Source organism: Macaca thibetana, chromosome 8, assembly GCF_024542745.1.
Source record: "Macaca thibetana thibetana isolate TM-01 chromosome 8, ASM2454274v1, whole genome shotgun sequence".
In the NCBI taxonomy this organism is placed as follows: domain Eukaryota; kingdom Metazoa; phylum Chordata; class Mammalia; order Primates; family Cercopithecidae; genus Macaca; species Macaca thibetana.
In genome coordinates, this window is record NC_065585.1 from 113,035,762 (window position 1) to 113,062,503 (window position 26,742).

At 39.7% G+C, this 26,742-nt stretch overlaps 2 protein-coding genes across 5 annotated transcripts in view; both read right to left on the reverse strand.

Moving 5' to 3' along the window:
- Positions 1-26,742, reverse strand: part of SMIM18 (small integral membrane protein 18) — a 577,762-nt gene that overhangs the window by 172,332 nt on the left and 378,688 nt on the right. The window lies entirely within an intron of this gene.
- The window catches only part of RBPMS (RNA binding protein, mRNA processing factor), a 188,256-nt gene that overhangs the window by 96,096 nt on the left and 65,418 nt on the right, over positions 1-26,742 (reverse strand). For all 4 annotated transcript variants that reach the window (XM_050802552.1, XM_050802551.1, XM_050802553.1 and 1 more), the window contains exon 2: positions 2,494-2,571. In XM_050802552.1, the coding sequence (XP_050658509.1) occupies positions 2,494-2,571 (78 nt within the window). The remainder of the gene's footprint in view (positions 1-2,493; positions 2,572-26,742) is intronic.

Sequence of the window (26,742 nt, forward strand, 5' to 3'; positions counted from 1 at the left end):
ACGCCTGTAATCCCAGCACTTTGGGAGGCCAAGGTGGGCAGATCACGAGGTATGGAGATCCAGACCATCCTGGCTAACATGGTGAAACTCCATCTCCACTAAAAATACAAAAAAATTATCCAGGCGTGGTGGCGGGCGTCTGTAGTCCCAGCTACTCAAGAGGCTGAGGCAGGAGAATGGCGTGAACCTGGGAGGCGGAGCTTGCAGTGAGCTGATGGTGCCACTGCACTCCAGCCTGGGAGACAGAGCCAGACTCCGTCTCAAAAAAATATACCTGGTAAAACTCCCTGACCACATTTTCAAAACTGCCAGAAAAGGTTAAGCAGGCAATGATGTTGAATTTTGTTGAGTTATTTTGCTTACTTACTGAAGGAACCAGCTTTCATGTTGCTATTCTGATTGGGACATGCAAAAATAATCCCTTTGGATTTTTATTCCAGCTCATGCTCAAGAAAGACAGAAACACTCCCTCCCTTTCACTCCCTCTCTTCAACCCTCCCGGCTCCTCAAGATAAGCATAACAAAATGTGTTTATTTCTGAAAATAATCAATAGCTGGTGGCTTGCATTAATGGATGACACAGGGGAAAAACACACCACTTGACATGATTGACCACTACACACATCAGTGCAGAGACAGATTTGCAGACTAGGGTCAGCCTCCAGGGACTTTAATTAAAAGAGGGTTGTCAGGAATGTACCAGGGTGCTGACTTTATCATCAGGGTTTCTGGGCAGGATGCTGAGATTGATTCATCCTTACATCTTCCCAGCAGAGAACTATGTTGCCAATTAGCTACTATAAACATTTCACCTCAAAGGCCTTGAGCTCTTATGGCCAGAGAGGTCATGATTCACAGCTCTGCCTCTTCCTTTCTTCAAGGTGTTCTATTCTGAAAAAATTGGAGGTTTAAACACCATGAAGGTCTCGAAGGCAAAGGACAAGTGGATATTTCACTCAAGTAAAACACCACTGGTAGGGATATACTGTGTTCTCAAGTCACAAACAGAAAAGCAGTATAACATAATAGTTCAGAATAGAGAGGACAGAGTCAGACTGCTTGGGTTTGAATCTTGGCTCTGCCATTTTTTATGTGTGTAAACTTGAGCACAATTTATTCAACTGCTCCAAGTTTCATTTTCCTCATTTGAAAAAATGAGATTCACCCATTTGAAAAGACTGTGACGACACTTTAATAATTCATGTAAGGGGCTTGCTGGTGAATGTCTTTCTCTCTATACACCCCAAAACATAACAGTATTTTATATACTAAGAAGATCAATTTGCTTTAAAAGTTTTCATTCTATAAAAAAGATAGAAAAATAGTCCCTTTTATAAAAGTACAACCCGTCAGAAGAAACTCAGGAAATTCTATAAAAGGTGGCACTCTCTTCACACCACCTTCTCTTCCTTTCTCAATTCCTCCCACCTGACCTGGCGCCTGACCTCTGTTCCCCTGGGCCATCATCATTATTGTTGCATTAAAGGGATGGCTGTCAGGTGGAGTTATGTCCATTATGACATGGTGCCCTCTTGGCACATAAGCTAGACTGTTTTATCTTTGTTGGGTCTAACTGGCTGCCCCCGCAACCCTCCTTCCTCCTCCTCAACACAAGAGTTTTTAGTTGTCATATCCTATTCTCTCTCCCTAAGAAGCTGAATCCTATCCCTCAACCTGTCATGCCTTTATCACTGGGGACCTGCTTCAATGAGGATGATCTTTAACCAGAAATCAAGATAGTCCATCACCTAATCGTAAGTGCGGTCCCTGCCAGGCACTGCTAACACATCCACACTGACCAACTTAAGACTTCCTGAACATAGGCCCTTCCAGGGAAGGCACATATACCTTCCAGGGCCCCGATTCGATCAGCTCCAGCTTTCTCCTATCCTCCAAAGGCCAACCTTCAAAAGGTTTCTTCTTGGCAGCATGGTTATTTCAGCATAGTTTCTAAGTGCTTGGTGTCTAATATACTATGAAGTTTTCAATCCTAGCAACATTATGTATCTATCAAGTGATCTTATTTCCATAGGAAGGACAGACAGGTAACTGCACTAAATATTTCAATAAACACCAGGAAATATGACCCTCAACTCATAACTAGGTATCCTTTAAAATTTTGTTTTACTTTGTTTGAAAGTTTTCCCATGGAAAAAATAATCGTGGTTAGGTTCTTAACCCAGTTCATAAAAACCTATTTACATTTCCGAAGAACAGTATCAACAGTACTATTTCAAATAATAAGATACGAAATTAGGAATAAATCTTCACTAACATTATTGCATTTGAAATATAAATATGTAATTATGTAATTATCCCAAGTGAGACTATACATTAGAACTCAGCTGTTAAATCTCCTTTACTCATTAACCTTTTAAAAACATCTCTTTATGAAGTGCTTTCTCAAATATTTCATTTCTTGCTCCAAGAAGCCCTCAGGAAGCATACAGACTTTTGTCTCATTTTATAATTTCTGAAAGATAAAAAAGGTACCTTAAATGGTCTGAAAAGCAGATAGAGCTCCCGAGGTTTGATATCCAGAGGAAGGCCACTAACAAATAGGGTCCGGACCTGGAAAAATAAATTTAGGAAGTGATCAAGGGTGTGGACACTCCAGAGAGTTAACTCTCACCTGAAATCTCAAAAACATGTTATTCCAAATGTTCCACAACTCATACTAAATTCATGCTCTTTCCATGATACAATGAATACTTCACTGTTAAGATGCCACTAAACCAACTCTTTTTTTTTTTCCTTTTTAAATTTTAGGGGAGATGCAGCTTTCTGTGTTATCTTAAGGTACATTCCCTAAGCCAACACTTGAATATTTCTATGTGAATTATTCAGAGTGAATTACATCTAGTTGATTTAAATTTACAAGCTAACTTTTCCCAACTAGCCATTGCACAGTTATAAAAATGTGAAGGATGGGGGAAGGTTCCATATAATTTAAATATTAGCTTAAGAAAAAAATGACATGAGCACAGTAACTCTGCCACTCCTCTGCCCTAAATATATGGTCAATATAATGTGCTTCAAAAATAATACAAAAACAATTTGTTTCCTCCTGCTTGTTTTGTTGCTGCTTTCCTCATAGGCATTAATTACAATACCTTTAATAAATGTAAAAGTACAGTTAAGCCCAATGCACCTAAATAGTAACCAAAATGCATTAATTCTGCATCTGTTCAGTTCCAAAACAGCAGGGCCAACCTCACTAACTATCGTTCCCATTGCGTTTTTTTGTTTTGTTTTTTTGTTTTAAAATTTTAAGTACTGGGGTACATGTGCAGGATGTGCAGGTTACAAAGGTAAACATATACCATGGTGGTTTGCTGCACAGATCAACCTATCACCTAGGTATTAAGCCCAGTAACCATTAGCTGTTCTTCCTGAGGCTCTTCCTCCCCTCAAGCCCCTGACAGGCCCAATGTGTGCTGTTCCCTATCATGTGTCCCTATGCCCTCATCCTTCAGCTCCCACTTGTGAGAATATGTGGTGTTTGGTTTTCTGTTCCTGTGTTAGTTTGCTGAGGATAATGACTTACAGCTCCATCCATGTCCCTGCAAAGGACATGACCTCGTTCCCTTTTGTGGCTGCATAGTATTCCATGGTGTATGTGTACATTTTCTTTCTCCAGTCTATCACTGATGGGTATTTGGGTTGATTCCACGATTTTGCTATTGTGAATAGTGCTGCAATGAACATATACGCGCATGTATCTTCCTAACAGAATGACATATATTCCTTTGGGTATATATCCAGTAATGGGATTGCTGGGTCAAATGGTACTTCTGCTTCTACATCTTTGAGGAATCACTATACTGCCTTCCACCCATTGTGTTTAAGGCACAATCAACACATAGGCCTACCATGACCAAGGTACCTGGCCACGGTGCCACTAATAAAAGTCATTCAAGACACATATGTAAATACATATAGTGTAGGGTGTACACTATGTGCTTAGTGTCTACTAAAATACAGAACACAGGGGAAACACCAGAGAAAGCATCCGAATAAGAATCTAAAGGATGGGCATTTACCAAATAGAGCCAAAAGATGAGGTGAGATGCCTAAGAATCACAGGCAGAGAAAAGCATTCACCAAGGCAGTGAAGTAGAGGAAGAAAAAATACATTCTCGGGAAAGGGCAAGCCAAAACTAAACAAGAAGCTTGGGGTCAAACCACACAAAACATCAAAAGCCACTGGCTCAGGAATTTGATCTTGATTCAATAGGCAAGGAGTAGCTACTGAATTATCATCGTATTTTCTGTTTCTTTTTCTCTACTCACACGGATGCAACAAAACTGAAAACTTGATGCTCAACTGTTCAATTGTCAACCATGTATATACATGGAAGATTTTTCCTCAGTGAAAGACAGGGAGAATATTAGACAGACAGACAGACAGTGTGCTACCATGTCTGGCTAATTTTTTGGAAAGATGGGGTTTCACCATGTTGCCCAGGCTGATCTCAAACTCCTGAGCTCAAGAGATCCGCCCATCTTGGCCTCCCACAGTGCTGGGATTACAGATATAAGCCACCTCGTCTAGCTTTAGGCTTTTTGTGAGATTCCCAACACTTTTCATTGCTTATTGTTATACAGAAGTGCGAATCACCAAGCAAGGCCTGTTTACTGACCCAGCACAGTACCCAGTAAAATGTCATGCCATTTGCATGTGTGTTTGATAAACACTATAATGATGTAAATAGCCCCAGAATTCTGAATGCCTTATTTTATGATTTATAAACAGCTTTATTGAGGTTATGATTGATATATAATAAACTACACATCTTGAAAGTGTACGATTTTATGTTTTGAGATATGTATAACCTAAGAAACATCACAACCAAGACAATCTATCACCACCAAAAGTTTATTCATGCCCCTTTAATCCTTCCTCTCACTCTGTCCCACCATTCTCCATTCCTAGGCAATCACAGATCTGGTCTCTTTATATATATGCTTCAAACACTTACACAGAGGGAACCATAGAGTATGTTTTTCATCTGGCTTCCCTTAGCATGAAGTGAAATTTACTTTGAGATTTATCTATGTTGTTGAATGTATCAACAGTCTATTCCTTTTTATTACTGAGAAGTATTCTGGAGTGTGGATACACCACAGTTTGTTTATCCATTCACATGCTGACAGACATTTGGGTTATTCTAGCTTTGGCTTTTACAAATAAAATGGCTTTGAACATTCATGTACAAATCTTTGTATGGATGTATACTTTCTTTCTTTTTGGATAAACACCTAGAAGTGGAATGCCTATATATGAAAGGTACATGCTTTTTTTTATGCCCATCAATTCCTTGTCTTATGGTTCAGAACATGGTAAATGTTCTGTGTGCACTTAAAACAAATGTGTATTCTGCTGGGGCTGGGTGGAATGATCTATAAGTATCAATTAGGTGAAGTTTGTTGTTCAAGTTTTCTGTATCTTTTGCATCCTCACTTCCAATACCCCCAACTTTGTCACCAGATAAAAAAGTTCCTGGGGGTCTTTATGAAGTTGGCCAAGCCAGAATTGCTGACAAGTGTCAAAGATACAAACAGTGAGGAAATCCTGCTAATCCAGTGTGCCCTCCCTGTCACCTGCAACTCTCCTCCCCTAGTCCAGAACGTGAACCCCAGTGTTCCACTTGGTTGTTCTGGTCAGGATAACCTGGGCAGAGCGAGAATATCATCTCCCATGCATTCAGATTTTGGGGACTGCCTGTTTTCTCTCTGACACTGTGCCAGGTGCTAATGGATTACAGGAATTTCCACAAAAATGATATGGTAAGCAGAACATACGTTCTAGGTGTCATGGTGCCATTTATCTAGTGGTGCATCTTACCATGTGATAAATATGAATTAGAATTTGAGGAGTTAACCTAGAAAATAAACTATTATTTATGACATTGTTATAGAGAAAAGGGCATCATAAACATCAATTTACCAACAGAGGTTACTTGAAATCTGGGGATTATCAACAAAAGGTTACTTAATATAAATTAAAGTTCATCTGTATCATACAATGAAATACTACACAGCCAATAAAAATGATGTTCAAGAAAAAAGTATATATAGTTCCACTTTGTTTTATAAAGTAGCCAACATGTAAGTATTCATAAAGGAAAAAAATTTATCTTATAGTATGTGTACTCAAATGTTTCTATCATTTAGCTCTCAATGGTATAGTAACTGATTTTAATGTTTATTAGCTTATTTGTATTTTCCATCTTTCTAAAATAAATATGCATTAAATGCTGTAAGTTTATTTTATTAGGTTAAGAACTACCTCAATTTATTACCTCCCTTTCTTTAAGGGACTAGAGACAAAGTCGATATTTATATCAATATTATATTATAAAGTTTATGGAGGAAATTCTTTCTTAGGTAAATATTCCATAATGGAAAGTGAAGAGATTCTTATCTTAGTGTTTCAATAGAAAATTGCTATACATAGGGAAAAAGAAAATCCAAGCTCCTGTCAGGCCTAAGTTTGCCATTCACCCATAGATGCCAAGAGGCTCAAAGCAACTCTGTTTTGTTCATCAAACTGGAGGCAGATCAGATGTTTGGCATTTTATTTAAACATGGACGAGACTTAGGTTTCCTAGAATCTCATGAAGTCCACTATTGTTTCAGAAATCTACCAGAATATCTCATCTCACTGAGATATTCTTTCCTCCAGCAGAACACACTGACAAGGGGGAAATAATTTCTGAATACTTACATTATGTATTTGATTCCAACTAGAGGTCACTTAAATCCAAGAGCATAATGTGCTTGGAATCCTAGAGACCTCCTCAGACTAGGAAAGTCATCAAGCAAGTTTTAAAAAAATCATGAATAATGAATGGAAAAAATAGCTTCCTGAAGATCAAATTCATGCTTTTCTATGGTGACTGGGATCTAGAATCACAAAATTTTTTTTTTTTTTTTTTAGATGGAATCTCGCTTTGTTGCCCAGGCTGGAGTACAATGGCGCAATCTTGGCTTACTGAGACTTCTGTTTCCCAGGTTCAAGCCATTCTCCTGCCTCAGCCTCCCGAGTAGCTGGGATTACAGGTGCTCACCACCACACTCAGCTAATTTTTGTATTTTTAGTAGAGATGGGGTTTCACCATATTGGCCAGCCTGGTCTCGAACTCCTGACCTCAGGTGATCTGCCCGTGTTGGCCTCCCAAAGTGCTGGGATTATAGGTGTGAGCCACCGTGCCTGGCCTGGAATCACAGAAATATTTTAAAATATTTTAGTTTCCCTACTCTAAAAAGTATATTACCATCATACTTTTCATCTGAGCCACTAAAGGGCACTTCAGAGTTTTGGCTTTGCTAAGCCTACTGAATTCATAAAGACATGATTCCTGCCTTCAGGGAGCTTACTGTCAGTGAAATAAACTGAATATGTAATGGCTGCCTGTGATCACAGAAAGCTTAGGTCATTCACAAAGTAAATAAAAAAACCCCAAGAGTAAGATACAAGCATAAGCAGCATGTAAATCCATGATGAAATACTCATTAACAAAACTGTTCCCCAAAAATAACAAATGAATTACTACGCCAACTGAACTTTGCAGCAGGTCAAAGCATTATCCAGAGCAGCCCTTAGTTTACCAGCAATGTCTATGGACACAGATGTGCCTGGCACTATGCCTTTTGCATCCGCAGATGTTTACTTTATGGAACACACGGGGAAACATATTTCTTAGACAAGTACACAACATGCCTCATAGAAGTTCAAGAGATGAAACTGCTGACAGTTTTGTCCCAAAGGGACTCACAAAGATTTGTAGATGTACCTTCAACTTCCTTTTTACCCCAATAGGACTGAAAGAATAAATGCTAGTAAAAATCATCCTGTGCTGGGCAGAAGAGCAAGAGTGTTCTTGGCTTAGCCATTATCCAGCATTCCTACAGAGGCTACAGTCAGATTTGGATAAACTGGCCACGTGTTCTTAAATGGCACTGCCAGCTCCCACCAGGAAAGGCAAGACATTTTATTGACCGGCTTCTCATGTAATAAACTCCGATTCAGTAAGTAAAGTCATTTGTGGCAGTCTTGAGCTTCCCTGGAGAGAAAGGCCAAAAGCAGGCCTTGAAATGGCCCTCTCTTTAATAAAGAGCGCATCTAATCTTGTTGGTAATCTAGGCATGAAAATAAAAAGCAATAGAAAAATGCTCGACTTCAGTACACAACAGAGAATAATCACACACACTTTTCAACTAGCAGCCACATCTGGTAAACACATAGTATCCAAAGACTATGAGCATTTTCTGTGCACGTTCTAGTTTTTCATAAAGGTTTTAAGGTCATCCATCTAGTTGCTCTGAGCTGGCCTCTTGAGGTTCCTCTTAAAATCATGGCACTGGGAAGGATAAATATCTTCTAATGATTCAGGAATGACTGTGTATAGTTACTTATTTGAAACGCTCTGAGTAAACCCATGGTGTTAATGGCTATATTCATCTCTCTCTCTGCTAGCTCTCTCTTAATCTACCCATATTCTTAAAAGATATAAATGAAGACCCCCAAAGCAGCTTTTAAATGTGCTATATGTTTGAATCATTCTTTTGGAGAAACCATTCTTGAAACACACAGTGGATTCACAGATGAAACCTTTCAATGGGCGTTTTAGAGTTTGAAGGCTGTTTTTTGTAGTGTATAACACAGTCCTAGACACAGAGTGTATGTTCTATAAATATCTCTTGACTGATTTAGAAATATACGTAAATCCATAATACATAATTATGTATTATGTACATATACATAATCATATGTATATGTACATTTAATTATGTATATACATATGTATGTATATGTACATATAATTATGTATTATGTACATACACATAATACATAATCCCGTATTCATGGAGATTTAAGTATTTGCTTGTAAACAGTTCAGCTGATGACATGGCAAACAAAATAAGATGGCATTTCCCAGTCACAACTGTATCAACAGAGTTACATAACCTCAACTGACAAACACCCATATATGGCAAAAAGGCAGGAGAGGTTAGTATTATAAGATAAAGGTATTTAGAACGGGGGAAAGGGAAGTAGGATGAAAATCAATCTGAATCAAGGAGAAAAATGTAAGACATAGACTGAAATGGAGACTGACCCAAAAAGAGAAAGTGCAAAAGAACTTCAGGACTATATAGACCAGAATAGTGATCAATATATGGTTACTAGGAAAATTATTCACATTTTAACTTATGATAATTAAAACATACTTACAAATACATATGTCCAATTTCAACAAATGCAAATTCGTAATTAACAAAGTTTTTTTGGGGAAAAAAAAAAAAGCCCAAATTCATTAACTTGCACATTTAAAAAGCTGAGTAAGTAGATATCCAGATTTACTGACAGAGAACAAGGTTCGTGATTATTAAGGGAAAAAGCAAACAGCAGGAACTGCCCATATCCCCGGTTTAATTCTCTTAGGGTTTTTATAAGTTAGTACATGCTCAAGGGGGAAAAAACGGTATTAAAGGAATACATACCAAGTTACCTATATGTTAATAGTGGAGAGGAAGGTAGAATTATAGATAAACTTCATTTTATGTATTTATACATTTTGGCATTTAAATTACAAGCATAAACGACTATTTTAAAAATGAGAACAAATCCAAGCCCAAATGTATTTCCTTGGTTTGGAAATACAAACTCAGCGTGTCCACTGTCCTTAGAAATACTCTTTCTCATTTTCCTGCCCGTCCTTGATCCTCAGGGACAAGCTTGATCTGGCAAAAATATATTCATGTAACTTGCTTCACATTTCAATTCTGACCAACAGTCAGTATTTACTTCTGAAAAAATAATCCTAACCAAAAAAGGGAACCAGTGACTAAGGTTGCCCCAGGAGCAGAAACATCCTGGTTTCAGTCAAAGGAGTATTCTTGCTTTGTGACTGCTCTACTGAGACAAGAACAGAGGGATCACTCCCATTCCAAGACTATGGCAGTGCCATCCCTCTCTGACAGACCATGTAATATAAACTTGGGTTTCAGAAACTGAGAAGTTAAGGCCTCCACATAACCGTGCAGCACAAATCTCATAGAGCTGGGTTGTTTTAACACACAAGAGGGGCATCAGAGCCCAGTTTGTAAATTTTACACACTGGTTAAATTCTTTTACTCTTTTTAAATAATCTATAAGTTATTTGTTTATTTTGTAACCATGAGCTGAAACACCAAGTTGCAAGACTCAACCCTGCTGAGGACTGCTGGTCATCTCATTTCCAAAGGCGGCTTTGTTGTCTTGGTATGATTTCCCATTCAGGCCTTGCCACCATGAAAATGGATTACTGCAACCATTAAAATGGTCTGCCAGGCATTTAATTCTGATTGTAGCTCAGCAGAAGTGAACTGGCTTTGGTCAAGCTCCAGTTTCTAGTTGGCACTGACTTCAAGAAAAGCAGGTGGTCAAGTTCTTACTTCCCGAAAATGGTCACCTATTGGACTTAAAGACTTGTTCCTTTTTCGTGCCCTGGGAAGGCATGCTTTGGTTCAGGAGATCACATTGCTATAGTCACCAAGGATTCACTAACCATAGGATTTAAAAAAGGGCCACTGGCCAGGCATGGTGGCTCATGCCTCTAATTCCAGCACTTTGGGAGGCCGAGGCAGGTGGATCATCTGAGGTCAGGAAATGGAGACCAGCCTGACCAACATGGTGAAACCCCATCTCTACTAAAAATACAAAAATTAGCCAGCGTGGTGGTCGGCACCTGTAATCCCAGGTACTTGGGAGGCTGAGGCAGGAGAATCACTTGAACCCGGGAGGCAGAGGTTGCTGTGAGCCGAGATGGCACCACTGCACTCTAGCCTGGGTGACAGAGCAAGACTCCATCTCAAAAAAAAAAAAAAAAAAAAAAAAAAAAAAAAAAGCCACTGTGCTGTTGTTATGGACTCCCAGGTTCCCAGGTTTAGGTCTCATTCTGGTCAAGCTGGAGTGCAGTGGTACGATCATAGCTCACTGCAGCCTAGAATGCCTGGGCTCAAGTGATTCTCCCACCTCAGCCAACCAAGTAGCTAGGACTAATGGTGTGTGCCACAACATCCAATTAATCTTACTATGTTTATTTTTTGTAGGGACGAGGTCTTGCCCAAGCTGGTCTCAAACGCCTGGTCTCAAGTGATCTTCACACCTTAGCCTACCAAAGTATTGAGATTATAGGTGTAAGCTATCACACCTAGCCTATTTTAGTATTAATCATTGCTCTTTCCTTTCTAAAAGAAAAAGCCGTCCATATATTAATAATTACCCACAGTGCATGACTCCCTAGTTTTGAGGAATCCACTAGTATTTACTGTTAAGTGACAGTTACTGACACAATCTGTAGAATAACCAAATTCACACCCTGATTTAGGACCTATGGAAACCAAGGTCCCTTTGCCAAGGTGATCACAAAGTTTTCGGCAGGATGATGGAAAGAAGGAAGACTAATGGGAGCACAGGTGGAAAAGAGAAGAACAATGATGTTCCAAAATTCATAAAGGCAGAACCTGAGCACTGCTCAGACATGCTTGGGGAATAGGGACAGCAAGTTAGCACTGGGTACACCACACCACTATGTTCAATCTTTGAGGAGTCAATCCCAGCCCAATTCAGTGCTGACTTCTAATCAGCATGTTTCATAAGCTCTGACTTTGATAGGACTTCTTTTTTTCTTTTTTTGAGACCGAGTCTCACTCTGTCACCCAGGCTGGAATGCAGTGACACAATTTCAGCTCACTGCAACCTGTGCCTCCCAGGATCAAGCGATCCTCCTACCTCAGTCTCCTGAGTAGCTGGGATTACAGGCGCCTGCCATCACACCTGGCTAATTTTTGTATTTTTAGCAGAGACGGGGTTTCACCATGTTGGCCAGGCTGGTCTCGAACTCCTGACCTCAGGTGATCCACCTGCCTCGGCCTCTCAAAGTGCTGGGATTACAGGCGTGAGCCACCACGCCCTGCCTGATAGAACTTCTTAAGAAGCAAACTCCAACTCAGGCCATTCCTCATGTCTGCCATATATCTAAAAGGGAAAGAGAAAAGGTGAGAATTCCTAGGGTTTTAAGCTGCTAAAGTATAGGCAAGAGAAGTGTCTGTATATGTTAACACTTAACCTCGTTAAGAAATTCCCTTAGTACTCTCAGACACAGAGGGAAAGAGGTATATCAGATACAAATTAAGAATTTAAGGTTTGAATTAGACTAGACAGGAAACTATATGTGTGTATATATGAGAGAACTTAACCTCAGTATTAGGAAATTCACTGAATGCTGTCAAACAAGAAACATGGTTGTCAAATCCTTAGAGTTCAACAAAGAAGTTCCTTATAAAGGCAGGATGCTTCATCCCTTAACTCTGGTCCTGTTCTTACTCCATCCTTTAGTTCTTCTAACTAATTGTTAGATGGCTTGCTCTATTTCAACCCTGGTCAGCCTATGAAATGTTACTTTTCACACAATTTCACTGCATACATGCTAAAACATTAAGTTTTTTAATGTATACATCAGTCCAGTGTATTATGAACATAAAGTTGCATTCTAATGCCCTAAGGTGCACATGCCCTTATGGTTTAATCCTAAGTACCCTGAAGTTTAATGTCAAAATGATTACCACAATAAAGACTTTTCTATGGACTGACAAAATGAAATATAAGCACAGAATATGAAAAAGATCAAAATTCTAAGACCTCTCTTCCTTTCTCCTTTAGCAAATTTGGTGACTCATTTTACAAAGCAGAGTTCTTCAAAGAAACGAGTCATTTCATTTCTCTCAAACTACCTACTTAAAACTAACCCAGACGACACACAGTTCTTCGTGGTCATTTAAAGTACCAGGAAAAAAAAATTAGACAGTGGCAGTTCACAGTTCCAACACTGCCCAGGACTCTCAAGTATTTATTGCTTTTGATATTAGCAATATACAAACTCTGAGGAACTTCATCCCATTGCCAACTTCAGTTTACAATGCATTCTTAAAACTATGCACCGTCTTCTAACAATTAGAGAAGGTGTGAACTAGAAAGCTGGGGTGGGGGGCGGTTTATTTCCCAATATTTAGTTATCAGAAATTGCCCGATATATAGTTTAAATTTCTTGGTGCCAGGCCAGTTAGTTCATCTTTAAACTGAAAGTTCTTTCCCGTATGACAGTGAGCATCCCAGTACTTGGCAGGAGGTGATCAGTATCTATCAACTAAATGAGTGAATGTAAAAATTGGGTCAAAGTACTAAACCAGATATAAAAGAGAGGGCCATATCACTCATGAATATCTAGATATGAACACGTAAGTATGAAGAAAGTCATTAAAACTTTTTTTTATTTTAAAGAAACACGTTGTACTGGCGCAATCATAGCTCACTGCAGCCTCAACTTCCTTGGCTCAAAAAGATCCTCCTGCCTAAGCTTGCCAAGTAGCTGAGACAACAGGTATTCACAGCGGGCCTAATTTTTTTGTTTTCTGTATTTGTGGAAATGAGTTCTCCCTATGCTGCCTAGACTGGTCTTGAACTCTTGGGATCAAGTGATCCTCCTGCCTCCACCTCCCCAAGTCCTGGGATTACAGGCAAGGGGCCACCAAACCTTGTGAGTTCGAATATGCACTCAAGAGGTTAAGTGCTCAAAGCATATGGTTCACAGAACAACCAAAAACACATGGAGTCTGCTGGGATTCAAATCCAGGTTCTGCAACTCACAAGGTATGCACTTGGACAAATCACTTAACTTTTCCGTTCCTAAGTTTCCTCATATTAAACTACGTCCACAATTTCTTTGATATTCCTCCCTTAAAGAAGTGGAGCTTAATCCCCTTCACCTTTAGCATGGTGAAACCTCATCTCTACTAAAAATACAAAACTTAGCTGGGCGTAGTGGCAGATACCTATAAACCCAGCTACTCAGGAGGCTGAGGCAGGAAAACCCTTGAACCCAGAAGGAGGAGAATGGAGTGAGTCGAGATTGCATCACTACACTCTAGCCTGGGTGACAGAGCAAGACTCTGTCTCCAAAAAAAGGAAAAAATTAAGTATAATGTTACTTAATTTTATAATATTACTGATTTGTTTAATCATCACTTTTTATTGTAGTATATGATATTTTAGCTACTTTATATTTACATTAAAATCCATACCTGATTGTATCTCACATGACACAAAAACAGTGATAATACTGGTGCTGGTGAAGATGCAGAGAAACAGAAATCTCTCACATATGTTGCTGTTGGGAATGCAAAAAGGTACAACCACACTAGAAAACAGGTTCTTATCAAACTATGCAATTTCCAAACAATCTAGCAGTTGTACCCTTGGGTACCTATTCTAAAGAAATAAAAACTCATGTTCACACAAAAACCTGAATGGTTAAACAAACTAGATATATACTTAACATGGGCTACTAGTCAGCAATGAGAATAAATAAACTACCAATACAAGCGACAACTTGAATGACTCTCAAGGGAATTACACTAAGTAAAAAAAGCCAAACCTCTAAAGATTACATAAGGCATAATCCCACTTATCTAACATACTCGAAAGCAACCTTAGGGATCTTTGCAGTGGGGACTTGTTCCCCACTAACTTGACTGTGGTGGTGGATCCATGAACCTACACATATAATAAAACTTCACAGAAACAAAATTAGTGGATTATATCAACTTCTTGATTGTGACATTGTGCTACAGTTTTCTAAGATGTTACTACAGGCAGAAACTAGGCAAAGGGCACAAGTGATCTCTCTGTATTCTTAGAACTGTACGTGAGGCAGGATGCGGTGGCTCACTTCTGTAATCTCAGCACTTTGGGAGGCCAAGGCAGATGGAAAACAAGGTCAGGAGATCAAGACCATCCTGGTTAACATGGTGAAACCCCGTCTCTACTAAAAAATACAAAAAATTAGCCGGGCGTGGTGGTGGGGGCCCGTAGTTCCAGCTACTCAGGAGGCTGAGACAGGAGAATCACTTGAACCCAGGAGGCAGAGGTTGCAATGAGCTGAGATAGCGCCACTGCACTCCAGCCTGGGCGACAGGGCGAGGCTCCGCCTCCCAAAAACAAACAAACAAAAACTATATATGAAACTACGATGAGGTCAAATTTAAAAGTTTAGTTAAGCAAATTTCAGTATACGTTAAATAAATTTTAATATTTAAAACTTTTGAAGAAAAATTGTCCCTAAAAGTTATCAAGTCACTTTTTATTTGGAGCCTATTTAGATTAAAACTATATAAATCACTTGTTTATGATGCCATAATGCTGTCAGGAATAAATAATTGTATCATCATCAATGAAGAGATTGGTATCAGTTGGTAAAGCTAGGCAGTAGCAGCTATGCAGTTAGGGGTGCATATGCATTTCTATTTTAAAGTCCCACCAGAAGACTGGTCTTTTTCCCGTTATTTTCTTTTTTTAGATGGGGTCTCACCTTCACCCAGGCTGGAATGCAGCGGTGTGATCGCGGCTCACTACAAACTCCACCTACCAGACTCAAGAGATCCTCCCCCACCTCAGCTTCCCAAGTAGATGGGACCACAGGTGTATGCCACAATGCCTGGTTAATTTTCCGTATTTTTGGTAGAGAAATACAAAATGTCAAAACATTTATTGAACTCCTGAGCTCAATTGATCTACCCACCTCAGCCTCCCAAAGTGCTGGGATTACAGGTGTGAGCCACCACACCCAGCTCCGTTGATTTTTAATTTACTAGATGCAATAATCTAAAAGGCAATAAAATAAACATGACTCTTTTTAAAAAAAGAGGTATTTCAACTTAAAATTTTCCTGATTTGTTTAATCACTACTTTTTATGGTACTGTAAGAAATCTTAGCTATAGTCTGCTTTAACATCTAGACTTAATTCCAGATGTATCTCACGTAATATAGAAAATAAATAGCAAGAATATAAATGTAAAATATTTTGAAGCTAATACCAGGAAAAAGACTAAGAGGGTCAAGCCTAGGGACGTTCACAGAGCACAGATGTTTATGTAGCCTAATGGGGCTTTGGTGAGCTCTCTACTAAGAATCACTCACTTTTCTAAAACTGTTTCTACAGAAAAATTCCATTCAGCCACTATTTAGACCACTACATGGCTGAAATACAAGTTTTTAGAACATAACATATTTTACATTAGTGCCTTTCTCTAATGCACAAACTAATTTACTTAATACTATGAAGCCCAGTGCTGATAATGAGTACTTCCAGTAAAAGAACAAACTTCCATTTTTAAGTTTAGATATTTGTAAGTTTGGATTGTTAGTTTAGATTAGCTTCTCCAATTGTATGCATTTCAAATTTCAGAATACATTCAGTACATTTAGGCTACAATTAATATGCCCCAGCCTACTCAGTACTCTCCACCAAAGACATATTTGTTTGATCTGATAACCACCTAATTATGTCTGTTAACTATTTATGTGGTTGTATGAATCAAGTCAATATTAAGTTTATATGCTGCTTATATGCATGTGTAATTATGTAGAGACACAGATCTTACAAGACTTGCTACGATGTAAAACTAGCAATGTTATGTGCCTGCTGGAAACAACAAAAGACAACAAATTTGAGAGGAAAAAAAAGGCGAGGTTTGTGGTTGAGAAATAACCTAGGTTAGCATGATTATATGTGCTTTTAAATTGATCTAAAGTATTTTTTAAAGTTTATTGAGATATTTAATCTGGCATTATATAAATTTTCAATGACTATAACGGGAGGAAAAGACCATTAAATTGAGGACTGTGGTTTAAATCATGCTTCTGTTTTAAAGCAAACTGTTGAGGCCTTAGGGACTGATCTTGTTGGGCCTCAGTTTCCTTATTTATGAAATGAAAGTGTGTAAGAGTCAATCTCCAAGTTCCATTCCAACTCCACAGGTATAACGAAAGGCTTTTGTTAAAAGCATACAGAGGTCACAAAACACCAGCTGGGAAGACCTAGTTCTTGTCATTGAGAACCTGTCAATCAAGCCACTTTTCACCACACATTTATTTAAAATGTACAATCTATTTATGGTTCATGTAATAATTAAAACAGAATGAAGCTGGGCAGTGTTCATGCCTGTAGTCCCAGCTACTCAGGAGGCTGAGTTCAAGGAAAGCCTGAGCAACAGAGATCCCATTATCTAAAAACAAAGAACAAAACAAAAAAACCCCACTTGGTGCAGTGGCTCATGCCTGTAATCTTAGCACTTTGGGAGGCCAAGGTGGGAGAATCGCTTGAGGTCAGGAGTTCGAGACCAGCCTGGCCAACATAGTGAAACTCTGTCTCTACTAAAAATATAAAAATTAGCCAGGTGTGGTGGCACACGCCTATAATCCCATCTATTCAGGAGGCTGAGGCAGGAGAATCACTTGAACCCAGGAGGTGGCGGTTGCAGTGAGCGGAGATTGTGCCACTGCACCCCACCTTGGGTGACAGAGCAAGACGCCATCTCAAAAAAAACAAAAAAAACAAAACAAACAAACAAACAAAAAAGGCCAACATGCTGGGTGTGGTGGCTCATGCCTATAATCCCATCACTTTGGGAGGCAACAAAGTGAGACCCCATCTTTACAAAAGCTAGCTCTGGATGTGGTGGCCCATGCCTTTGGTCCCAGCTACACAGGTGACTGAGGCAGGAGGATCACCTGAGCCCAAGGAGGTTGAGGCTGCAGTGAGCCATGTTTACACCACTGCACTCCAGCCTGAGTGACAGTGAGATCTTGTCTCAAAACAGCAACAACAGTGTTTGAGGCCACAAATTTAAAGAATTTAGCACAGAATTGCCAGTGCAAAACAAGGTAAATGAACTGCAGAATTACTGATGTGCAACCAGTTCATCACAGACACTGACCTAAGAGCCATGACTAAATCTACTTGTTTTTGTTTTTTTTTCTTGTGAAAGAATTACTCAGCAGACCATAGTGTTAAAGCTATAAACTCTGGAGTCAGATTGCCTGGGTTTGAATCCCAGCTCCAACACCAATTAGCTAAGCAATCTTGGACCAACTATTAATTAAATGAGTGCTTAGTGTCATCTGTAAAATAGGAGTAACAAAACCTTCCTCATAGGGTTGCTAAGAGGAATAAATCAGTGAATATTTGTAGAACCTTCAGAAAAGTACCTGACAGGCAGACTAAGTATGACCCAAGGTTTTGTTAAACAAATTCTGTAGGCCCTCCATATCTGTGGGTTCCACATCACGGATTCAACCAACCACAGATCAAAAATATTCTGAGGAAAAAAAAAAATGCATCTGTAGTGAACATGTACAGACTTTTTTGGGTCATCATTCCCTACACATTATAGTATACCTATTTACATAGCATTTATATCATATTAGCTATTATAAGTAATCTAGAGATGATGCAAATATACAGGAGGATGTGCATAGGTTATATGCAAATACCATACCCATTTTATATCAGAGACTTGGGCATCCAGGTTTTGGTATCCTCAGAAGTCCTGGAACTGATCCCCCACAAATACTGAGGGATGAATATATAAATTCCTCAAGTGCTACCCCGTTACACTTTCTGCTAGCAGGGACAGAAAAAGTACTTAAAGAATGTAAATCAAGGCCAGGGCGGTGGCTCACGCCTGTAATCCCAGCACTTTGGGAGGCTGAGGTGGGCAGATAATGAGGTCAGGAGTTCGAGACCAGCCTGACCAAAATGGTGAAAACCTGTCTCTACTAAAAATTAGCGGGGTGTGGTGGTGTGCGCCTATAATCTCAGCTACTCAGGAGGCTGAAGCAGGAGAATCACTTCAACCCGGGAGGCAGAGGTTGGAGCCGAGATCGCACCACTACACTCCAGACTAGAAGACTAGATGACAGAGCAAGACTGTCTCAAAAAAAAAAAAAAAAAAGGAATGTAAATCAAATTCTAAAACTTAGGATTTCATTTAGCTACAGATATTTTGAGAAGTTACCCATAACACTGCTTCAATTGCTATCAAAGAAAAAGAACATTACCACTTAACAAACTGCATATCACTAAACAAATTAAACACAAATATTTCATTATTAATACTGAATTTCCAGTCTGAAATGCTTATTTATACTACCCCCACCACCACCACCTTTCAGGAATTTGGAATTACTTTACAAAGTTTAACCTGTGACTGAAAATACAGATTTGTAATATATCTGTAAAGAGCACAAATAAAACAGCATATTTTACAGAAACCAGCTCAATTATTTTCCATTTTGTGAATTTCAAACATCTTGGGCAGTTCCCAAAACTATTCTCAACTGAGAAAGGATTCTCTCAAAATTGTCAGAACCTAGGGGCATATGAAGGATCTTTCAGAGCTGACACGACTCAGCCTGTCAGTGATCTTTGGAACCTGGTATGACAGGCCAGCATTGGCCAGAACACAGGCAATGATATGTGCGGGCAAGACAGTTCTCACAGTGCCAGAGAGTCTGTGTTTTAGTACGACCAAATAAAGATACGACCAACATCCCAGATATGCAGTTCTGTTGTGCCAAGGTTCTGAAAGTTCTTTTTTTTTTTTTTTTTTTTTTTTTTTGAGATGGAGTCTCCCTCTGTCTTCTAAGCTGGAGTACAGTGGCGTGATCTTGGCTCACTGCCACCTCTGCCTCTGGGGTTTCAAGCAATTCTCTGCCTCAGCCTCCCAAGTAGCTGGGACTACAGGCACACCCCACTGTGCCCAGCTAATTTTTGTATTTTTAGTAGAGACAGGGTTTCGCTATCTTGGCCAGGCTGGTCTTGAACTCCTGACCTCATGAGCCACTGCGTGTGACCCAAAGGTTCTCAATCACTCTTGCAGGGCCACATCTAAGCTATTGTTAATTACAGGTCATTTGTTCCGACCCCAGTGAAAGAATTTCCAAATATTCTAAATATAATAAAACCCAAAATCTCATCAGAAATCTTAAAAGACTGTATATGTCTATGCCAAACTACAATATAACCATGATTTTTTCAAAAATCTTTTCAGTGTGGTTAATACCACACACCATATGCAATACTTTTTTGGTAACTGAAACTGTGTCAAAAGTACTATGGACCCAGAGAATAAGAATACGGACCCTTAGCCTTACACCTCATCCGTCAACACCATCAAGTGTAAGCAGCGCCTACACAACTGGCTCACAGCCCTTAGATGACCCTTTAAGGCTAGCACAAGTATCACCTTTTTTGCCCAAATGTCTTTCATCTTTGCTGGAGAGTATACTATTCATCAGAAATTTTCAATTTTATTTGCAGTGTCACCTTAGATGACAAAAATTAGAGATGTTAAAAAGCAACAAACATCAGATACATATATAACATACACACAGAAAGACACACATCTGGTTTTCGAAATGCATTAAAAAACACACACACTACAAAATTATTGCTCTTCTGACCTCACACTCAACACTGCTAGTGGCCGGGCGCGGTGGCTCACGCCTGTAATCCCAGCACTTTGGAAGGCCGAGGCGGGCGGATCACAAGGTCAGGAGATCGAGACCATGGTGAAACCCCGTCTCTACTAAAAATAGAAAAAATTAGCCGGGCGCAGTGGTGGGCGCCTGTAGTCCCAGGTACTCGGGAGGCTGAGGCCGGAGAATGGCGTGAACCCGGGAGGCGGAGCTTGCAGTGAGCTGAGATTGCGCCACTGCACTCCAGCCTGGGCGACAGAGCGAGACTCCGTCTCAAAAAAAAACAAAAAAACAAAAAAACAAAAAAAAAAACACTGCTAGCAGGGATCAGTTTCTTTCAACTATATCAAAACAAAATCCCCAAACCTCTGGCCTTCAAATGTTCCATACATTACTTCCCTGGGTTCTACTGGGTCAGTCTTAATACCACACATTGCTTATTCCCAAATAAAAGCACTGTCTTTCATTATTTTTATTTATTTAATTTTTTTTTGAGACGGAGTCTCGCTCTGTCACCCAGGCTGGAGTGCAGTGGCGCGATCTCGGCTCACTGCAAGCTCTGCCTCCCGGGTTTACACCATTCTCCTGCCTCAGCCTCCCGAGTAGCTGGGACTACAGGCGCCCAGCACCATGCCTGGCTAATTTTTTTGTATTTTTAGTAGAGTTGGGGTTTCACCATGTTAGCCAGGGTGGTCTCGATCAACTGACCTCGTGATCCACCCGCCTTGGCCTCCCAAAGTGCTAGGATTACAGGCATGAGTCACCACTTCCGGCCTGCATTGTCTTTTATAATTATTCTTTACTTCCAGAGAAGGCTCTCTTCTACTCTTAGAAGCCCAAATTAAACTCTCCTTCCCCAAAGCAGCTTTCTCCACTGCGCCAATTCTTTCTTTTTCTCTTCTGTACTTCTACTGCATTGTTTATACCACAGTCAGGACTTACTGTTTTTTTAATTGTTTCACAGGTTTTAGTTAGGTCCTTTCCAATTTAATTATAAATTCCTTGAGAGTAGGCAAGGTATTCATTCACCTATCATTATAACTTTGAATCACAGATTTAAATTTCCTCAGACTGGGGATCTAAGTTTCCTCATGCATTGGAAAGACACGCTCACTTAGAAAAAGCCCTAGCTGGATAGTATTTAAATTATTTCACAGAAACGGTCAGGAATTTAGTTGTAAAATGAAAAGACTCCCTTCTCACCTATCCATCATAAGCAAGAATTTAAACCCATGAACTGATTTACAAAATGCAAGAATTTGAGGCCCGGTGTGATGGCTCACGCTTGTAATCTCAACACTTTGGGAGGCCAAGGCAGGCAGATCACTTGAGATCAGGAGTTTGAGACCAGTCTGGCCAAAATGGCGAAACCCTGTCGCTACTAAAAATACAAAAATTAACTGGGTGTGATGGCGGGCGCCTGTAATCCCAGCTACTTGGGAGGCTGAGGCAGGAGAATTGCGTGAATTGGGAGGTGGAGGTTGCAGTGACACAAGTTCACACCACTGCACTCCAGCCTGGGCAACAGAGTGAGACTTTGTCTCAAAAAACAAACAAACAAACAAAACAAGAATTTGAGAATGCAAATTAGATAACACTACCTAATTTAATCATGGATTGACACACACAAATAATAGATTCAACAATGTGTAACACAGTAGTACCCTAAAGTATTTGATAATTTATCTTTTTGTCTGAGACACAAGGATTACTCCAATACTAAATTAGAGGCCAACACATTTATTTCTTTACAAGAAACAAATCCTTTTGCTAAGTTCAAAAAGGATGGTACATAAACTATGTAATTATAAAGAAAAGAATGCATAATTCATTTCTCTAAATAACAACAATTTGTCCCTGAGGTTGAAGCACATTCACAAGTTTAATGTTAAGAAAAGGAGTTGCAGAATAAGACATGGCAAATCACACATATAACTCCCCGTCAGCCCCTACACAAACACTCCTGATGTATTTTGAAGGAGTGGCCTGCCCCTCCACACCTGTGGGCGTTTCTGGTTAGGTGGAACGAGAGACTTGAGAAAAGAAATGAGACACAGAGACAAGTATAGAGAAAGAAAAAGTGGGCCCAGGGGACTGGCGCTCAGCATACAGAGGACCCACGCCGGCTCCGGTCTCTGAGTTCCCTTAGTATTTACTGATAATTATCTTTACCATCTTAGAAAAAGGGGAGTGGCAGGATAATAGGATCATCATAAGGAGGTCAGCAGTAAGACATATGAATAAAGATCTCTGTGACATAAGTTTAAGGAAAAGTGCTGTGCCTTGATATGCATATGCAAACATCTCCATAACCCTTTTTAGTGCATAAAGAGCAAGTCCCACCTTTTGCCCTAAGGCGGTTTTCTCCTTTCTCAGTAAACAAAACATACAATCGGGTTTTACACCGAGATGTTCCATTGCCCAGGGACGGGCAGGAGACAGATGCCTTTCTCCATCTCAACTGCCAACAACTGCCAAGAGGCCTTCCTCTTGTACTAATCCTCCTCAGCACAGACCCTTCACGGGTGTCAGGCTGGGGGACGATCAGGTCTTTCCCTTCCCACGAGGCCGTATTTCAGACTATCACATGGGGAGAAACCTTGGACAATACCTAGCTTTCCTAGGCAGAGGTCCCTGAGACCTTTGGCAGTGTACGTGTCCCTGGGTACTTGAGATTAAGAGAATGGTGATGACTTTTAACCAGCAAGCTGCCTTCAGGCACTTGTTTAACAAAGCACACCCTGCACAGCCCAAAATCCTTTAAACCTTGAGTCACCACAGCACATGTCTCTTGCAAGGACAAGGTTGGGGGTAGGGTCACAGATTAACAGCATCTCAAATACAGAACAAAATGGAGTCTCTTATGTCTACTTCTTTCTATATAGACACAGTAACAGTCTGATCTTTCTTTCTTTTCCCCACATATTTCATGACAGTTCACCATTTTTCTATTTTAGATCTTGTTTCCTCTACATGCAGACTAAATGTAACACTTCCAATCTTCAGGACACTGTCCATGGAAAAGACAACAGTATGCATAAGTTAATCAATAAGTTAATAAACTCATGCTAAGTTAATACTTATTAATCAAGTATGTTTAAGTCCTGGACAAACAATATTATGCAGTATTTAGTTATACACACTTTCTGGTTTTCAATACTAAGCTAGCAATCCTGAGCTTCCTCTTTACTGCTCTTGGGGTAATGTATGTTCAAGAAAACAAAAGGAATGATATCAGCTAAAAAATATAATCAGAAAGGTAATCTGCTGGGGGAAGGATCACATAATTCAGTATTTATTAAATATGCCTGATCACAAGACTGTCCAGGATATCTGTTAAGAGACTGCTGGGGCTCCCTCCTAGAGATTCTGATTCAGTTGATCTGGGGATGAGGCTTAGGGGTATGAATTTTTAATAAGTAATACAGATGAATTTCCTAATCATGCACATTTGGGAAACATGACTAAATCCACAGGAAGGTTTTCTAGTTTTAAAAGAACATACAAATAACATTCAATTGTACCTACTCCCACTGAGATGAGATTGTGGCCCTTGAAAGCTCCTATTGCCAAGTGCCACTGAAGATTGTTGAGAAGATGTTCTTGATCTTGGAGCAGAGGCCTTTGAGTCAGGCCCTGAGTGAATCTCATACAGGCAGAGAAGAATTAGACCCTTTTGTATAAGAAACAGATTTGCAATTAGATTTTATAAGGTACTTCTGCAGTTATTTAGGAGGAAACAACTAAATCTGTGCTTATACTAGTGATAGCATGAACTTTCACTATTATTCTTTACTGCGAATAATGTAATAAGAGAACAGTTCTTCTGAGACACCCCCAAAATTTCCAAGAAGCTAAAAGCTGGGTTTTTTTTTTTGGAAAAGTAAAATATATGAAAAGCAGACCCACAAACCAACAGTGATTAATTAATGAGTGCTTCCTACTTATAAAGAGTTACAAAGCAATTTGCATCCTTATTTTCATGTAGCGTTTTACTAAAATGTAGATTCTAATTTAGTAGATCTAATGTGGGGGCTGAGATTCCGCGATTCAAACTAGCTGTCAGGTACACAGACCATATTACAAGATTCTTCATGAATGGTTACCCAAACATAAGGACCACAGGGAGAGTATGATGGCTAAAGTGAAGAATCCTGGATACTCTAAGTAAGGTTGCGCCCCTGGAATTTGCCTTATTAACAAGGACTCATTTATAAATGATACCGATATAGGCAGCCCATAGAACACACACTGAGAAATACTGTTACAGAGGCCACAACGAATCCACAAGGAAGGGGAAAGAAGACATTTGTACCAAGTAACCATACTTCAAGGCAGCATGAGACACCTGCTAAGAACAGTAACCCTCAATTTGCTCTGAGAGTCAGGAGATACTGACATTTTTGGAAGGAAATCTCCAAGGAGAAGATTTTGGAAGTTTTGACTAGCAAACAGTAACAAATGTGAAAAGAAAAGTTTTTAGACAAATAGCATATCTCATATGACACAAACAAGTGCCAGGAGCCAGTCTCCCACATTCTCTGATACGATAAATGGTTTTGTACTAAAGCTAATTGTCCTGGTATATCCCCTGTAGTAGAGAATACTACCAACAACTCAGTGATTGGCAGGAATTTGAGGGCTAAGGACCATTAGGCACTCTTCCCTACCTAGGCATCATTATAGAAGTCAAAGATGACAGAATTACATGAACCACACTGAAAGAAATGAAATGCGGATCATCCCTATGCACTCACTGGTAGTATTTCTAAAAATTATTGTAGGGAGTGGAGGTAGGACAGATAACAAATATACTTGCAAAGATCATGTTCCTCTGGTGTCTGGATAAAATGCCAGCAATGAATTACCTAACTATCACCTAGTGATATTCTACTTCCCAATACCCCCCAACCCCAGCCCTGCCCAGTGACATCTAGTCTAGCATTTTGTTTATTATGGCTTGGATGCCTTCTCTGTAAATGGTAACACTGGGTACAATCATCTCTGTACCTCAAACATGAGTTATTCATTGCTTCCAGTTCTCCCGTACCTTGGACTTTACAGACCCTGATTTCCGGCCACTTATGACAGCCCTCGGGAATGCCCATATTTTTCATAACTAAGGACTGAGGATGTAAAATGCCACGTTTGATCATCACCTTCTTCTTACCACCTGTTCGTCCTTAGAACCTGTACTGATGATCTCTCAGACACGCGAATGCAACCTTGTTAAGGCGTCTCGTGAAGGAAGGCAGAGTGATATGGAGGACAAAGCACTTGACAGGAAAGGCCTGTGTTCTAGTACTAATGACCCTTGACTGCTGCTTCCTCCCTACAAGGTGCCATCTATGGATGTGACATCTTTCTGAGGGACACTTGAAATGATACTGTGACTGAAATATGATAGAAAAGGAACACAATCATTATATAATAGTTTCGGGCTAATGACAATTCCTGGAATAACACTGTTCTACTTGCCTACCGTCCCCCAGTCCCTAAAAGATGAGAGAGATTTGGTAGATTTGTTACAAACAAATGGGCTAAATGTCTCAATGAATGAAATTTGCCCTTGAAGCCTGTGCAAGTATCTGTAGTTTCTCATTTTTCTCTATTCTTAGCAGTATATCCATCACCAACAGACTGTTTCCTGCTGGGAAACAAATCAGTAAAATGGCAGTTTTCCCTGAGAAAGACGCTAGTCTCACTCACACTCCTAGAGAGCCTGAAATAACGTGAGCTATTCCAAAGAGAAAACTGTCTGGGGTGCACGAGACAGCGGAGATAATAATCCCTATCTATCAGAATCTCAACTCAGTTCCTGTGCAAAGCACTGTTGCTTTGCTTGACAGACAGCATTCACATGACCTATTATCAAAACACCCACTAAATAATGAAAGACATCTCAGTCTTGCCTAAACAACAAAGCCCCATGAGTACAGACACTGTGTCAATGGCTGAAGCAATTCTTTATGTCATTTTACACAGGAAGTTTATTATAAACAGAACAGTCAATGACAGGATATGATTAAATGATTTTAGCTTGGAGAGATAGGAGAAAGAAATCTTCCAAGTCTCAGGGCATTGAAATGGCAGGTGTGAATCTGAAGACCTCAGAAGCCCAGGAGAGTGAAATGTGTTGTTGTCCACCACTTCTACTGCAGTCAGCTACAAAAAATGAAACACTGTTATAATCCAGCACCCTCAGCCTGTACAAGACCCCAGGATGGAAACATTTCTTTTGGCATGCAAAGTAATTAAATTTTCTACCTCCAGGGCTTTTCAAGGAGTCTATTTTTTCAAAAATATTAAGACACTGGCTAGTCACCCTATTTTTTGATTTTTTACTCATTTTAATATACATTGTAGGATTTTTACC